General features: G+C 38.6%; 1 protein-coding gene across 1 annotated transcript in view; it reads left to right on the plus strand.

Moving 5' to 3' along the window:
* atrn (attractin) overlaps nucleotides 1-18,756 on the plus strand; it is a 174,846-nt gene that overhangs the window by 29,153 nt on the left and 126,937 nt on the right. Inside the window, exons 5-10 of the mRNA XM_028437841.1 lie at nucleotides 5,939-6,135; nucleotides 10,977-11,145; nucleotides 12,401-12,491; nucleotides 12,628-12,877; nucleotides 13,050-13,233; nucleotides 13,530-13,684. Of these exons, the coding sequence (XP_028293642.1) occupies nucleotides 5,939-6,135; nucleotides 10,977-11,145; nucleotides 12,401-12,491; nucleotides 12,628-12,877; nucleotides 13,050-13,233; nucleotides 13,530-13,684 (1,046 nt within the window). The remainder of the gene's footprint in view (nucleotides 1-5,938; nucleotides 6,136-10,976; nucleotides 11,146-12,400; nucleotides 12,492-12,627; nucleotides 12,878-13,049; nucleotides 13,234-13,529; nucleotides 13,685-18,756) is intronic.

Genomic DNA, 18,756 nt, shown 5'->3' on the forward strand with positions numbered 1-18,756 from the left:
TAAAATGGGAGGTTGCATTTACATTGCCGTCAGAGGTTTACGCAGTGGGATTATTGGGCTACCATACAGTGAAGGTACTGTATGTGTGTTTGCAGCTTGTTTTTCACTATCAATCTAAAAGCATGTACAGGCACACACTGTACACACATAAATCTTCATGGCTGGAGAAAAAAAATGGCCTTATTTTGCGTTGGAGTCTGATTTAAAGATAAGCAGACACATGGTTCTTTTGTTTTTGTTACTGCAGATGACTGTAAGGTTTTATTAAAGTCCGTTAGTGTTATATAATGAATAAAAGGGTTGCATATGATCTCATTAAATATCAGTTGTCGGTATTTTATTGTGAAGGTAATTATCACCAGAGGGAGAGCTGTGAGCGACTTAGAATGCCATCTAAAGGACTTCTGTTGTCTTTGCACCTTCAGCTGCACTTTTAATTAGAGGTGAGTATTGGCAAGGATGTTGCAATGCGATACGTATCACGATACTTGGGTCACAATATGGTGTAATCGCGATACATCGTGATATTCTACCCAGTTAATATGGAAATTAAACGAAGAGATGAAAAATCAAGTTGCTCTATGTTCATCAGAAGATATTGATCATTCAGAGGACAAATTGAGTCAAAACTATTTGCTTCAAAACATCCTATTTATTATTTATTATTGGTGTTTTTGCACTGAAAAAAAGAAAATGCAGTGTAGATGTCATAAAATAAAGTGCAACAAGTCTCAAAGTAACCATGACAACATAATGACGGCATTTGTTACAACTTTAAGTGAGAACATTAGGGATAAAGTTCCTGATAATGCACTAAAATAAGAAAAAATAAATAATTTTTCCTATTGTCAGTTTAAACACTGATCTGAAAAGATTATATGAAAATAAAATGTCTGTGCATACGTAAATATTGCAGACATTACACACTGCCATCATAAAATCAAGTGCATCATATAATCATTGTAACCACTGAAATATTGCACAAATGCACAAAAATATTGATTAGATATTAAAAACTATTGAATCAAACCTTTTTCTGCACAAGAACATGGATTATCCTTATATTTGATACGTGGATTATGTAAATAGATCCATTCCTGTCTCTGGCACGGCGGGACACAATGTGCACCTGTGTTTGACGTGCGTTTGTTTCCCCGTGCGCTGATCTGATGTCGACATTAACAGTTGTTTATTAATAAAAGCAGGCTTACCACTAAAACAAACGTAAATATGTCATTTGTATGAGGGAAAAAAACACATTTTAATTGTCGGTTTCAACAGCTTTTTAAAGTTGGTTTAACACAGGACGGACATATGGAAAACTGCCACCCACTGCTTCACTTTTTAACAAGTAGTAGTCTGAAATCAATTAGGCACATTTGACCCCATGAGCCCACACACACACACACACACACACACACACACACACACACAGACACACGCACCGCCTCGCTAGCTGGCACTGTCTCCATAGCAGTGGGCTTAAAGCAGAGGGTTATACAGCAGTGTTTGGTGAAAGCGAGGCGTCCCCGTGCTTTGGTGTCTGGGAGAGGTGAAGGTGCTAAAACATCAAACCATCGAGTTCCAGAGGAACATGAAAGAATGTGAGGAGGAAAAGAAACTAACAATAAAGTCTTTTATTCTCAGTTTACAGCCCAAACTTCAGAACATAACTCAGTCAGAAGCTGTTTTTTTTTTCCACTTTATTATACATTAAAACTTTGATTTCAACAAAGATAAATAGACTACATACAAATAGTATAGTGTATTGCAGTATTTCTCAAATTGGGGTATGTGTACCCCTAGAGGTACATAATGGGGAGGTACCTGAGAGAGAGATAAAGTGTCAGTCTTGGTCCCACACCAGACGTAAGAGGTTCGCAACATGATAAAAACTAGAAATAAATCTATTCAGGAGCCATTAAATCAGTGTTTTTCAACCTTGGGGTCAGAACCCCATGTGTTGGTCACGTTTAAATGGGGTCACCTGAAATTTCAGAAAAATTCAAATAGATTTTTGAAATTTTAAACAACTGTATTTCTATAATTTCACTTTATGAAATATAAATCGAGTTCAACTAAAATGCAGTAAAAAAAAATGTAAAAAACAAAACATAAATATATGCATGTATGTATATATAGCTCAAGAGCTCAAACATGTTCTAGAAGGAAAATATCTTTGTCTTAATATCAAAATGGGGTCACTATCCAAAAAAGGTTGGGAGCCAAATCGGTGACTTGGATTACCTGCTAATGTTACAGTGACACACAATATGGCGAAGTACGCAGGGGATCATGGGAGTGGAAACCCCATCTATAGTGTTTTTTTCTTTTTTGTATTTTTCCTCTGTAGCATCGTAGCGGCTTTATTAATCATGTAGCATTGTGGGAACAATCGTTAGCCAAATGGTTTTGGCCCAAAATCCATTCACAAAGGTAATTTATTTAAGTTTAATTGAAAGCCGCCTGTAACCACATGCTTATTTGCTCGTCAAAGACTCCCTGATTCACTTGTTTGGCTAAAATCTGTGCTTCATTCATTGACTAATGGGAATCATTAACTTGTTAGCTGTGAGAAAGGACTACAAGCTGTGGTCCAGCTCAGAGGCAGTTCAGCAACTACAATAGAATACAGTGTCAGCGCTATAAAGGCTTTTTTTTTTTACACAAATGGTTATAATGATAAGAATAGGGATGTAACGATTCACTCAACTCCTGATACGATTTGATTCACAATACTGGGTTCATGATGCGATTCTCTCACTATTTATTTTACAAAATGGGACTGTATACAAATGATGACCGAAAAATATTCCTTTATTTTCTTGGGAAAAAACTAGAAAATACTATTTTTCTTTTATTTTTCATTGTCAAAAGAATCCCTTGATAAACTATTCAAAACAATGCAATTTAACTAAAAATAAATCCTGAATGAAATAAATAAAGGAATAATACAAATGAAGAAGCCTATTAATTTAAATTCTGGTTCTATAGTAAACAATGCAGAACTGCATAATTTCACAGCTCAGGACAACAAATATTCATTCTCAACAGCTTTGAACCTTTTGTTTATGATGTTTGTCAGTTGATATGAGATGTTCTGATGTCCTAACCTGTCAAGAGCCAGATTTATGTGTAGCCCTCCCTAACTCGAGTTCTCCACATCGATCTGGGTCTGTGTCTGGCGAATCCTTTCGGAACCAGGGAGGGACGTGAACAGAATGCTTGAAGCTGATTGGGCTACAACGACAACAAGGCTCGTCTGGTGAAAACGTATGTCTTTGCCATCTAAAAACGCACAAAGCGTCTCTCGCTGTTGCTCTTTCAAAAAGGAAATGCTTAAATCTTCTAAAACTGAGTTTATAGCAGCTTCCACACGTTTGTCCTCCTGCGTCAACATCTTTTGGAGCTATGCTAATAGCGGTAGCCCAGCTAGTTCCTCTCCCCGCAACTGCATATGCGCCAGTTTTGCTTTGACTCTTCTGCCTTCGGATATCCTGCCGTAAACCACAACACTGCACAACTGGCTCGGTTTGCTTACAAAGGGTAAGGGCTGGAGCAGCACAAGATGGATTCTGGTGTTTGTGAACACCAGGAGAATTCATCTTTCAGGCAAGGTTACCGATGTCCTGTTACAGCTATAAAAAAAAAAAAAAATGAATTACTGGTGTTGTGCTTTCCTTCAGGAGAACCAGAACAACACGTGTCAGTTGTTGTAAGTTTTGTGGAGAACGTAAATCTGAGAAGGTTCAAAGTTCCTCTACTGAAAAGCTGGTGTTGGTCTTTCACTTCCATGCTCTTGGCATTAATCTAATGCAGTGGTTCTCAAACTTTATTGGCTCAAGTACCCCCTTTTCTGTTATTTCTGAATCCAAGTACCCCCTTTTTGTCCAACTGTAACTTAGAAAGCTATTTGAAAACAACTATAGAGCATAATGATGGAATGAATAAATAAAACACACATTTAAAATAACTATTTTGTAAATAAGTGGAAAGAAACAGTATTTAGTGCAGTGGTTCCCAACCTTTTTTGGATCGTGACCCCATTTTGATATCAAGAATTTCTGGTGACCCCAAAGACATGTTTGAGCTTGGAGATATATATATATTATATGCGATTCATATCCCGATACATAGGTCACAATACGATATATCCCGATATTAAAGTACTGTATAAGGCAATTTATTTTTATTTTTATATATGACTTAAGAAACAACTAATCTGTAAATGTGGACATCTTCATGAGAACATTATGTATGAAATATATTTTATTGGCATATTTTACACTCAAAACATTAGCTTTAACATGCCATGTGCCAACAACTTCAAATAAAAAAATTACATACAATCTGCATGTTGCTTTTATACCAACTTTGACTTTAGTGCAACTTAACATTTACTTTTCTTTTACAACATGCTGGTCAACATGCCCAGCTGTTTACCAGCTTGAAAAAAAAATGTTTTTTAAAATAAAAAAATAAAATCGATATGGATATATCACCAAATTGATTTTTTTCAACACCCTTAATATATATATATATATATATATATTCTTACAGCATTTTAGTTGAAATAGATTTATATTTCACAAAGTGAAAATATAGAAATACAGTTGTTTAAGATTGTTTTTTTAATTAAAACATTTCAAAAATCTTTTAATTTTTCTGACCCCACGTCAGGTCTCGACCTTAAGGTTGAAAAACAGATTCAGTTTCTCCCAAATAGATGTATTTCTATAGTCATCTCATGCCTGGGGTGAGACCAAGACTGAAACTTTATTTGTTCATTTTCCACTCTCTCTCCTTCAAGTACCCCCTCGGGGTACACGTACCCCCGTTTGGAAAACACTGATCTAATGTATTCATTTCCAGTCAATCAGGCTTAATATCCCATTGCCTGTGGACAATGAGTCTAAATATACACGCTGCATTTACACCACCCACATATAATAAAAAAAAGATGCAATGTAAAATCTGAACCATGATTTCTTGGGGAAACGTTTATTAAGTGAACTAAACAGAAATCAAACTCTCCTGCCGTGATATTTGTGTTTTCGTTGGTTAACAGTGTTGTTTGTGGTTTTATGGGTGAGTAGAGATGCCTGTTTTTCCCAATCAGGGGTACGCGAACACATTGCAAGGGGTACGTGGAAAACTTTAGGATTTATTTCCAAGATAATAAAAAAAGTTAATCAATAAAATGGTACGTGTGCGCTATGACTTGTTTTCAAAATTGAAATACCTGTTTAAAGGAGACATTTTCAAAGAAGCTGCTTTTGTGGTAAATGTCATAAAAGCTATGTATATAACACAGGCAGGACATATATTTGTTTTGTATTTATTTCAACTATTATTTTTCTTTATTAACAATATAATCATAATATATTACTATTAATAATACAAAATGTTTACTATACTATTTTTTCTTGTATGTATAATTTTAAACATTTTATGTTTAATTTGAGGTAAATAAGAAGATAATGCCTGAATATTAATTGTTCAATTTCTGAAGATGAAATAAAATGACTTGCGTTGAATATTCAGTTGTGTTATGTTCTACTTTTGGAGAATCATGAACACGTATGAGTGAGGGGGTACTCATGGTATGACAAAAAGGCTCAAGGGGTACACAAGACAAGAAAGGTTGGGAAGCACTGTCCTAAAGGACATTGTGAGATCAGTAGTGCTGTTTTTAAAGCAGACTGAGTGTCCTGTCCGTCTGCTCCTAATCGCCTCCAGGTGCCTCCGTCTGCCTCCGTCTGCCTCCTTCCTTTAAATTGCAGCTCAGACACACATCAGAGGAGTCTGATCCATGACTGAGAGGAGGGATCAGAACAATTCTCACAGTCTGGCAGGCACTTGGCAACAGATTGTTAAACAGCAGTCTGAGGTGATGATGTATTTATGTGCTGTGTCTCTCTGTTTTCCTTCTTTAAAGAGTGAACTCGTGTCCCAATAACTGCTCCGGCCGTGGCGAGTGCAGGGCGTCCAACTATACCGGCTCGGTGCACTGTGTGTGTGAAGACAACTGGAAAGGTGAAGCCTGCGACGTTCCCTACTGCATTGATAACTGCGGTTTCCCTGAGAGGGGCCAGTGTCGTGGGAAGACGTGCGTCTGCGGTGCAGGATGGCAAGGTGAGCTGGCACCGCCTCAGCAGCATTCCTTCATACTTCTCCCCAACAGGCCTGGACACGTCAATGGCTCCGCCAACTGGTTTTTCCAGGATTTCTTTTCAGCCGCACTAAGGTCTAGAGATCATAACGGCATAATTCACAGATCATTATGATGTCATGATGATGAACAGAAATGTCACAACCACACAAAGAAGACAAACGTAGAACCGTCGTTTTTTTTTTTTTTTTGTTAAAAAAATTCTCCACTTCCTTTCCATATGATTACCATTTCTGTGTCATCTCCCCGTCAGTTTAAACATTTTTGTTTTATATGTTAAGGTTTTGTTTATTCAGACACATTTTTTTAGGAAATTTTATCTTCTGACATATTTTGACTCTCAACTGCCAGTCTTCCTCAGAGGTGATGTGCTTCTATGTAGCCCTACAAGTTAAATAATAAGGAAAGCATCAATGCATTTTCTGATGGATTCATGTGTCCCTATGAAACATGAATATATATTTTAAAAAAAGAAGACAAAATTAATTTACTGGAACATTTTTGTTTTGTTTCAGTTTCCCAGTCATCTACTTGTTCCCAAAAAGAGAACTGGCGTCCACTATTGTGGCGACTTTTTTCCATAACCCTGTAGATGATTTCACAGGGTTAAGGAAAGGTGTTAGAGGAGGAGTTAGGAAAAATCAGACGCACTTCCACTAGGTGACGTAATAATCTAACGGCCGCGAAGGTTAGTGACGTCTGCCGTGGTGAAAAAAATACACATTTCCGAAAATGGACTAAATATGGACCATTTATAACACTTTCCGATGATATAATCTCAAAAATCACACGCTTTGAATGAAAAGAGGCTACCAAGTGAAACTAAAAGAACGTAGCATTTAGAATGGTTGCTCACACTCACCTTCCACTCAGAAATGTGAATTATGTTGAATAAATGTGGCTAAAAATGTCTCTGATCCCTTTTCATTGAACCACAGAGTGTCTGTTATATGTCAGTTATAATCTGATAATATGTCTTGTTTTACATATAATAAGATATGGGTTTTAGATTATTTATTTCAAGTTGTTCAAGGCATATTATTGCATTGGTACGGTCATCGTGAGTTTCTGTGAGCGCTCGAGTGTGCGTTTCTCTTTAAATGTTGTCGCCGCAAGGAATTGTGGGTCAGCATTATCTCGTGTCCTTTGGTAAAGGATGCGTCAGTGTTTCCTAGGCTAAAGGAGGTAAATAAGGAAGCATTGAGCCTCTTTTCTCAACACAACTCTGATTTGCATCGTAATGACCAAAAGTCACTTTATTGACTCCTAATTTTGTGTTTTTGTCAGAAATCCCTTTCAATTTGCTTCCCTTGTAAATGTTTACATGTGTTGTGTATCCTGATACAAGCGCAGTATACAACCTAATTCCTTGGGCCGCTACTTCCTGCTTGTTGTTTCCACTTTCTACAGAAACAGGCTCACTTTTACTAAACCGACACCTCAGACTGAGCCTCGTTTGTCTTACAAAAACTTCAGATGAAGCTCATACTAAATGAAAACATACGTATATACATCAACATATAGTACTACACCGATATTGCTTTATAGAGTAGAATAGACCTTGGGCGGTCAGGTGGTAGAGGGTCGTCTTCTGATCATGAGGTTGTGGGTTCGATCCCAGTACCTGGCTATGTGTCAAAGTGTCCTTGGGCAAGACACTGAACCCTAAGTTGCTCCCAGTGGTCGACTAGCGCCTTGCATGGCAGTCCTGTCCCACTGGTGTGTGAATGTGAGAGTGATTGGGTGAATGAGCTGATATGTAAAGCGCTTTGAGACTGCTTCAGTGTGGTGATAAAGCGCTATATAAATCAAGTCCATTTAGTTCATTTTTTAATGATCCCCATAATTCACACATTGCAGCAACACCATAGAATAGCAAAAGTAAACACTAAGAACAAAAAATAAATACCAACATAGGATAATGGTGCAAATATACATCTTTATGTTGCTTATTGTCTTTTTTTCTGTTCTAGTGAGGTTTTTGCTGCCCTCTGCGGCCTGCGGACACTTAATGCCCTCCCTGAATCGGACCATATGGGCATCTTTTTCACGCTCCATTACGTCCTAAACATCTCCCCTGCACGAGCTCGTACGAACAGAGACAACGGCTCAATTTCCCTGCAGTTATAAAACGTCTGCTCGGCGTCTTCACGATCTAATTAACAAAGCTGAGTGAGTGAAGAAGCAGACTGGCATTTTGTTTGCCTTTATAACCCTGTCATGGTGGTTTAGCTGAGGAGTAGCACACTGCCAGCCTTTAAATGAACTCATTTCTTACACGAGCCAAAAGCAGAGACGGATGCCCCGTTTAGTCGAGGCAGCCTTGCATTTAATCCAGCATTCGCTAAAGCAAAGTGCTGGAAAATTAGCTTTTTATAGAGGGCTGGGGCTTTGACGGCTGTAATTATGGAAATGATACCAAGGTGCAACGACATTTTAATTGTTTAAGCAATCCTGTTGAGAGCTACAGGGCAATATTGGACACTTTATCAGCTTGAAGTGTTAAGCAGGAAGGACTGAATGCAGCACGTCATTGGTGAACATTTGATGCCAGGCATGGACGAGGTGCCCTTAAACGCACCTCAGTGGCCTCTCCGATGCAAACGGGCAGGAAAGACTTTTCTCATTCTCTTCCCGTCATTCAGATATTCTTCCAGATTCACAATGGAGTTATTGTTCACTTCATAAAGAGAGGAAGGCGACTCCAGACAGAGCCTGAACATGGTCAGGAAAACAGGAAAGAACTGTTAGCTTCCCCTAATGATGCGTAAGAAACTCTTGACCACGCGCTGACAATGGCCACAGTTACATGATGTTTTTTTTAATTCGGAATTAGTGTTCTGCTTCATGTTTACATGGAAATAGTCATTTCTGAACCGGGTTATTTGGCTTTAGTTAATTCCGCTTTAGATCTGGGGGTTGGGAAGGCTTGGATTGGACAGGGGGCGAACATGACGTATCACGTCTATCGGGAGAAACACGCAACAAATCTTTTATTGTTGGCTATAACACAGAACTGTTTTCACTTTTATTTTGATTGTAATTTTGAAGCAGCAGCTCGACACTAACGCACGGTTTTAGTTTGGACTGCGGAGTGGAAGGGAGATAGGAGCTAATCACCGGTAAATAAAGCCCAGTAAAACTCTATAAAACAGTCACCAGGAATAAATATTTGCTCCCTGGTAAAAAATAGTAGCTCTAACAACAGGTAAAATGATAAACTGGTGATATTACAGCCTATACACGCAGTATGGGGACGTCCAGTGAAGCCTGGTCTTTTAAGGCTCTTATTAAAGCTAGGGTAGGCGATTTTCTTCTGGTTGAAATTTTCTTAATTTCCTGATTGGAATTAAGATCTTATGTGCTCTGAAAAAGGAACACAGAAAATCGATCCAAATGAACTTGAAGCGGCTTTTACTAAATGGCTTTCTTGTTTACAAGAGAGAGGAATTATCTAATTCGGAATTAAAATTGAAATAAACCAGCCATTTCATTCCTAATGCTAATTTAATTCCAAATTAAACTTAAATCCAAATTAAGTGTTTACAAGGTCAAGTTAAAGAGGAATTAACTTTTATTCCGCTTTAAAGAGGAATTAAAGCTCCCATGTAAACTTGGCCATTGACCATGAAACCAGGTGTATCACAAAGGCGTTGTCGTACCATGCGTTGCCAGAACCAGATTCCTGGCTAATTTCATTTGTGTATTGCATCTATTGGAAACTTGTGGAATTTACTTTTTTTTTACTGGTAATCTTGCAAACCGGTTGGTAAAACAACAAAAAAACACCCCTGTAGCTATAAACACAAACCTGAAAGTAACAGAACAGCCAAATGTTAGATAGTTTAATATTCCATACCTTCGGATTGTAGATGGATGATGCAAATGAAGGCGTTCCCTCAAGTACGCAAACGCCACATCTCGTATCGCTGTAGTTTCACCATCCATAAGATTAAAAAAAAACGACAATATTATTATAAAGTCAGCAAAATGTTTTATGCAACATGCATTTCACAGCATTGTTAAAAGAAAAGACCCATAACCAGACACTGGTTGCATCCTGACTCTCCCACAATTGAAGAGTGGGAGAACGTAGTCAATGACGTTCATATCATGGAAAAAATAACATTCTCCCTCAGATTACAAACGGAAATGTTTTCCCAGCTTTGGTCAAATTGGAAATACTGTAAGTAAATAAATAAATTTGAAAATAATTTGTTGCTGAATTGTCTCTGTATCTATTTGTGTATTACATGTGTGCACACTCCTTGGTTATGGTTGTAAATAGTTATTAAAGTAAAATAATTTTAAAACATCGGAAATGGGTACAGTATGTGAGAGAAAAGTGAGACTTCTAATTTATTGTGTTTTTCTTTTCCTAATGTGTGTAAACATGACCGTTAATGTGTAAAATACACTTTAACTTTTCATAAATAAGGAATACAAAAAAAAAAAAAAAATGAAAAGAAAAGACAAGTCCAACATGAGACACACATTATGTATTTATTTTTATCAGCTGTCCGCGACCCACCCAGCACTGGTCCGTGACCCACTTTTGGGTCCTGACCCACCAGTTCAGAATCACTGTTGTTGAGTTCTTTACACGTCATTGTTTCCCGTGACTCATGTTTGCTCCTGATTCCTTTAAACCTACAAAGGTTGTACTGTCTTCAGGTGGTTTTACTACAGTACATTCCCATCTTCACATCTACACTAGAATGAGGGCGTGTCATAGTGTCAAACCTTTACATGAGTCAGTCCACATGTGTGATTAATGTCCTCCCTGCTTCTCCATCCTCCTCAGGCCCAGGCTGCTCCGTCTCTGTACCCGCCAACTCCTCCTTCTGGATCCGCGAGGAGTACAACGAGGCCGGGCTGGCCAGGGCTTCTCACAAGGCCGTGGTGGAGCAAGGCATCATGTGGGTCATCGGAGGCTACGTCTTCAACTCGTCCGACTATCACATGGTTAAAGCGTAAGTGGCGAGTTAGCCTCGGGATGTCCCGTCTGTTATAAGGAAACCAGGAAAAGTGCGACTCTAGCATTTTTTATAAACTCATTGTTCATCAATGATGTGTTTATATCTCATACACACACATGCCCTAAAATCCCCAACAGTCATCCATTGTTTAAGACAGTGGTTCTCAATCTTTTTGGCCCAAGTTCCCCCATTTCTCTTATTTCTGAATCCAAGTACCCCCTTTGTCCGATTGTCTGATTGCTCAGAAATCTATGGAAAAACCAACTATGCGTGCGTAACGATCGAATGAATGAGTGATAACACACGTTTGAAAGAATCCCATTGTAAATAAGTAGAATGAAACAATATTTAGTGCCTCCTTATTGTATTTATTTCTGTAGTTTTTATCATTTCTGGTCATCTCCCACGTGGTGTGGGACCAAGGACTGACTCTTGTATTTTCAGTTCATGTTCTAATCAACATCATTTCCATCATTATCATTATGATTGTCATTTTTATCATATACAATCCCATATTTTTAACGTTTTTGTTTGTTAATTTCTTTCTCTCTCTCTCTCTCTCAACTACCCCCTGTAGTGCCATCGCATAACCCTAGGGCAGGGGTCTGCAACCTGCGGCTCTGGAGCCTCATGTGGCTCTTTGACTCTTTTGCAATGGCTCCTTATAGCTGTAAAAAAAAAAATCAAACCAAATAATGAATTAGTATAGAAGTATAGAATTTTTTTTACACTATATTTACTTGATTGATGAGAAGGTTTTTTTTTTCTTTTTTGAGAATAAAGGTTGTAGACCCTTGCCCTAGGAGTACATGTACCCCCATTTGAGAAACACTGGTTTAAGGAACTCTGATTAGTAATATGTTATGTCAAACACAATTACACGCTATATAGTATGAAACCATGTGGTTCTTGTCCTCCATTGGAACATACTTGTATTTAGTGTGTTAACCTACATAGAAACAACTTTTCCACCACTGGAGCTTGATGTTTTTCTTTGACTCTGACCTCTCCTTGACCTTTGAAAACCTTGCAAAATCTTGTAAATAGGAAATAAATTGGACATGTCCTCATATTCTGGCCCGGGGCGTCCTGTAAAAAGGTACAGTAGTTACTTGTTGATAACTTATGTGGTGTGACTGCTGAGGAGCAAACCACTTTTGGATGCAACACATTGACACATGGTGTACAAGTGGAGCAGGAGGTGACATTCCCCGTCGCACTGACCATGTGTTTTTGTCTCTGTCTGCAGGTACAACCTCAGCAGCAGGACGTGGCTGACTCTGGACCCGTCCATCAACACGGTCACACCTCGATACGGTCACTCTATAGCCTTACACGAGGTACTTTTCTTTCATCAATGATTGTGTAATGGCAATTAAGACTCTTAACCCTGCTTCCCATCATTATTTCTTCTGCTGTTGCCATTTTCCTTCAGTCTTCTTCCTCATTAAACCCATCGTTTGCTTTCCCTTACAGGGAAGGATATACATGTATGGAGGAAAGATTGACTCGACGGGTAACGTTTCCAGCCAGCTGTGGGTTTTCCACATCCAGAATCAGACCTGGGTCTTCCTGAGTCCCCGGGCCAAGGACCAGTACGCCGTGGTGGGACACTCTGCACACATTGTGCCTCCCAGACATGATGATGAAAGCCCTGTCATGCTGGTTCTGTTTGGACACTGTCCTTTGTACGGGTACATCAGCCATGTGCAAGAATACGACATCGGTAAGTTGTCGTGAGAGCAATAATCTAAGTAGTTTAGCTTCAAAACCTGGGTCTGTGTACATATTTTTGCGATCACGTGAAGGTCTGCTCCCCGTTTCATGTTGTTTTCATGACGTTTGGTGTGTCAGAGCGGGTTAGGGTTCTGTTCTAAGTGTGAACCGTGTCTCCCCAGCAAGGAACACGTGGAACATGGTGAGCACGGACGGAGCACTGGTGCAGGGCGGTTACGGCCACAGCAGCGTGTTCGACCCCAACAGCAGATCCATCTACATCCACGGAGGATACAAAGCCTTCAGCGCCAACAAGTACGGCCTCGCAGGAGATCTGTACCGGCTAGATGTGGACCGCAGGAAATGGTGAGCGAACGCAGCTTCCTTTACTTCTCTCCTACTTTGTTCAGTTTCCTTTTTGTTTTCCTTGCTTTGTTTTTTCTACGTAGTTTTTTTTCTTTTTCACGCCTCACTTTTCCTTTGTTTTCTTGTTTCCTTCCTAACAGTTTTCCCTCTTTTCCCCTATAGCTGTATTATTCAGAAACCCCGTGAGAGTGTGTGTTGCATCTCAATGTTTGTTTTTATCTTCTGCTTGTCTAAAGCTGTCCGCTGTGTGATGTCTGGTTTTTTTATTATTATTTTTTTTCCCCAACACCATGCAGGACCATCCTGAGAGACAGCGGTTTCCCTCGATATCTCCACACAGCCGTGGTAGTGAGTGGGACGATGCTGGTGTTCGGGGGAAACACGCACAATGACACGTCCATGAGCCACGGCGCCAAGTGCTTCTCCTCCGACTTCCTGGCCTATAGTCTGGGTCAGTAACACACACACACACACACACACACACACACACACACACACACACACACACACACACACACACACACACACACACACACACACACACACCTCTGAGCCTGATGCTGCTGCTCATGCACAAAAGCTTCCACTGAAACAGCAAAGGATCAAATGTTAAACTTGGAGGCGATTTATTTAATAGAGGAAGTTTTCACATGCACTTTTATTCACCTTCTGAACCTAACATGCAAAAATGACACAAATATCACATTTACTGTGGTTTCTATGTATAAATTATGCATATATAATCAGATTATCTACAACCAAGGAGTGGGAATACTCCTACAAGGCTCCTAAAATATATCGCTGAAAAGCGACATCGGCCTGAAGCTGCATTGAGAAAAAAACATTTTATTTAGATTGTATTTATTTTTAACTTATAGGTAATAGATAAATCATTTAATTTAGAAGTTAAAATTCCACACATACTCTAGCACAGAGTGAACTTGTGTGCTCATGTATGTTTTTCTTTTTTTAATGTTGTGATGGAGTGTTAGCCTGTAGATGATCATAGTGAACTCTTTTAACTGATTTTGGATTGGTCATGCAATAGTGATTGAATCACTATAAATCCTCTACCATAGCAGATGCTTCACAAAAAAGTCTGAAATTGCAGTTCAAAATCTTAACTAATTTTTAACAATTGATTTTCACTTTATTTGTGTTTATTTTTTAGATTGTGTGGCTGGCAGCTTCTGCAGTTACTGCCGCCAGCCACACGAGGGCGACATGTACAACATGGGAGTCTCTTTTTGACTCCTGTCTTAAGTTTTATGAGCAAACTGAGGTCATCGTCAACCCTATAATCATCTGATTCAATATTTAAAATCACATAATGTGTTTTAAGTTCCAACATGAAGCAGAATTTCTGAATCACAGCGTGTAAACATTAGCAATCGCTCTAACTTTGTAGTGTCTATAACCAATTACATTTTTTCGTTGCAATTACATCTTCAATTATCCATGTTGAATTACAATTCAATTACGGTTACAATGACCAGCATTTTTTCCAAATTACAATTAAATTACAATTGTTTTTTATCCTCAGAAAATCAGTTACAATTATGTTCTCAATTACTAAAGTCCAATTACAGTTAATCACAATTACTGAGCCTGAAATAAATAACCTAATAAAAGTTAACCTTCCTCTTCTGTTAGCTTTCTGTTAGCATCTCTAATAATAACAGGTCCTAAAACAGTTGTAAAATACACTAAAAACAAATATCTATCATCTAATTTATTTCCTTTCTATTGGTTACCTTGTTAGGCTAAATAATCAAAGAAAATATAGGTTTTAATATTTATGGTGTGGGTGTCTGAGGCTTTTCTGTGTCAGTATACCCCTAGATTTAAAACAAATAAAATAAATAAAATGTAAATGGTAAAATGTGGTAAAGCTTGATATGAAACATATTTTAATAATTGTTTACTACATATGTGTTGAACTGTACATCAAACTGTAACACGGTTCCCCAGTTTTGTGTTAAATTATAACTGACAATTTTTATAGCAATTACAAAGTAAATTATTTAAACTCAATTACAATTTCATTACGATTACAACACTAACATTTTTAATACAATTTACAATTTTTAACTACAATTATTATTAAGCCATGATTGGAGTTAATTATCAATTACGCAATTACAATTATAATCGACCCCAACCCTGTCTATCACTCTGTATTTGTGTAAATCCTGCTGCACATACAGATAAGATCACCAGTTTAATCTAAACACCTTCACCTGCCCGTCATGTTTCACAGCAAGAATGATCCATAGTGCAAACTGGTTCCCATTCTTTAATATACAATAATATTTTCCTGTGGCCCCCTAATTAATTTTGCAAGATCTCGTCGTGTGAGATATTCCTGTGTGAGACATTATTCAGAAGCCTTTAAATCTTCTCATCTTTTAGGATGAAGTGAAGCAAACTTGTAAATATCTGAGAAGCTGAGATCCTCCCTCCTGTTTTCCTTGTTTAATCCATTAATATAAATACAAACACGTCTAATTATTCAGTTTGGGATTAAGACTCGCAGCTGCAGCGCCGTAATCTCCAACCTGCAGTCATTCAGTGTTGGTACGACATCATCATCCGCCTGTTTTCTTTTGTTTTTAATGAGTTAACTTCAGAGATCAAAAGACTTTTTTGGACTATGATGCATTTTTGCATTCTGATTATAATCCAGGATAAAGCTGTGCTCCACGCTCTAACAGGAGTTTGCACGGCTTTGCATGGAACATTCGTTACTGGGAGGCTTCGGTCCATGTGGGATATGGAGACGATTCCCTGGTGGTGTCGAGGATGACTCCAGTACGTCCTTGTCTTCTGAGATGATTGACAGACATTGTTTTGCAGCCAGATTTGAAACATGAGAGAAACATTTTCGGGCTGAAATGTTCCCCAAAGCATCCCTGTGCGGTGCTTTAGAGACGATGAATATGAAAATCTGTGCGAAAGAGCAGTTTGTGTTGTGACATCACATGTTTGACCTTGATTGGCATAATAGGAGTGAAACATCTCAGTGTGACGGTGTCGGGCTGTGTTAGGTACACAGATCAGCCCAAGCACGGCGAACATTCATAGGGAAAGAGAAGGAATCACACTGAATGTTGTCAGTGGAGTAGGTGAACATGTTGGTGTCAAAGCACTGTAAGTGTAAGGATGTGACCCAGTCTGATAGAAATCACCGGATAAAAAGTGCATCACTATTATTCTTTACTAAGATCCAAATAAAGACAGATGAAACGTTTTCAATTGCCTGCACAAATGAAAACGGGTGCAAAAGTGTTGCGTTCACTATGGATTAATCACAGCAAACAAATGTAAATGTAAGCAGAATAGATATCATACGGATGGCTGTCTGTGAGAAACAGGAAGAGCAGCAGATGGAGATGGACAGATAGAAGATGAAAAGATGGGTTTTCCTGTGGCCTTCGGTTTTGTCCGTCTCCTCCAACAATAACTGCAGCCATCTGTGAGTAAAGCTGTGACGGCTACTATCAGCCACCACCATCAGCTCCAGCTTTTCTCCACTTTAACATGTTTGCATCTCCTCCTCCTCACATTTTGACCTGTGTCCTGATTACATATTTATTTAAAAAAAGTACCTGTAGTGAATGTATACAATAAAACAAAATGTGTGCATCTTTTTATATGTATATATATATATATATATATATATAAAACGCACTTTAAAAGTTCTTTTATATATTCGGGCATAAACTATGGAGAGTCATCATTTTGGAAAGCAGTGGTTGGTCTACAGTTTCTGAACAATGGCTTGTGAAGCCATTGGTTGCCTCTACCTCCCACAATGCACCATCCCGATCAACGAAAGTGTCTTTTGTCCAAAATGGCATCTCTCCATAGTTTGTGCCCAAAGGTACAAAATCATTAAAAAGTCATTTTAATGTGTTAAAAAAAAATGTTTACATATTTTGTTTATTACTAATACATTAAACACATGTTTTGTTATATACATTTTCACTACAGGTACCCTTTAAAGGCTAACGCACTAAATAGCCCACTAGTTTTATTTTTTTGAAGTGTTTGTTGAGTGACTTAACTGCATCGTGTGCTTGCGTGCGCCATTAGGTTATTGCACGTTTTTACTCATGCATCACCTTTAAGTGTTCATAATGTTGTGGCTGATTGGTTTGGCTGATTGTAAATATTTCCCCTTTGTGAGGATGAGCTAAGTCGGCCTCAGCAGCTCTGCTGATCTCCCAGTAATTCCAGTAATGAGCAGATTGTTTCCTTCTAACAGTGTGATTTCAGGGCTGTCCTCATTTCCTGAGATGAGCCTGTAATCAATCACACAGACCATCAACCCATCAGTGGTCCACCCGGTAATCCATCATTAACCCTGAGAAAGAAAACCAAAACACATTTATCAAACTAAAACAAATTCCAACAGACATTGAATGCAACACTCCATGCAGCACGGTGTGACGCTAGATGGCAGTGTTTGTCTGTGGATGTGGGAGCGCCTCTGACGGTGTGTGTGTGTGTGTGTGTGTGTGTGTGTGTGTGTGTGTGTGTGTGTGTGTGTGTGTGGTGTGTGTGTGTGTGTGTGTGTGTGTGTGTGTGTGTGTGTGTGTGTGTGTGTGTGTGTGTGTGTGTGTGTGTGTGTGTGTGTGTGTGTGTGTGTGTGTGTGTGTGTGTGTGTGTGTGTGTGTGTGTGTGTGTGTGTGTGTGTGTGTGTGTGTGTGTGTGTGTGTGTGTGATGCACTGCAGAGGCTGCTTTGACTTTCAAAGCCTGTTCCTGTGTCTCACTGTTTGTTTGGCTTTGTGCTCATGACGGATCTAAACTGCTGCAGCCTCAGTGTGGTAAGCCTCTGCTCACGCTGCACGACCATCAATGTACCTTTCAAAATAGGATGTGATAAATATGAATCAAAGCTATTTGTATTATCCCAAGCCTCGACACAGTCACTCCAGTTCATCGGTTATCAGAATGGTGCAGATTTGAACCCATTCTTCCTTCTTCTAAACCTGCGTCATCCACATTAGTGTCTTGGGTTGCCAGATCTGATCACAGGCTGCAGAAGGTAAAAGGCCGTGTACATTAATACAAAAAGAATAAGAAAAAAAACAGAAAATCAAAACAGTAGTGTGTTTTTTTTTATGTATTCTGTCAAGTAATGATCTTTGTTTGTGTACAGATTGACTTTAATATCAGCATATTCTGATTTACAGTCAATGTTTATACTGTAAAAACATATTCATCTTTTCAGTTATATTTTGTAAAGCATCTGTGATGTAAAACTACTAAAAACAAAGGAGATAAATATGTAGAGTAAATGGGTTTGGATGCAAACCAAAACATAAACACACATACCTGCGTTACTGATAGAATACATCTATAGGTGAAGAATCTTTAGAATGACCTTTAACCCCACTGATGCTGATGTCAGACTGGAAACCTGCCCTGATAGAAATGATATGAATCTGACCTAAAGCTAGTGACTAAAACCTTTAAAATAGGGAATGGGATGTCCTAAACGATTCAGGGCACAAGAT

The sequence above is a fragment of the Gouania willdenowi genome, chromosome 22 (assembly GCF_900634775.1).
Source record: "Gouania willdenowi chromosome 22, fGouWil2.1, whole genome shotgun sequence".
Lineage (NCBI taxonomy): Eukaryota > Metazoa > Chordata > Actinopteri > Blenniiformes > Gobiesocidae > Gouania > Gouania willdenowi.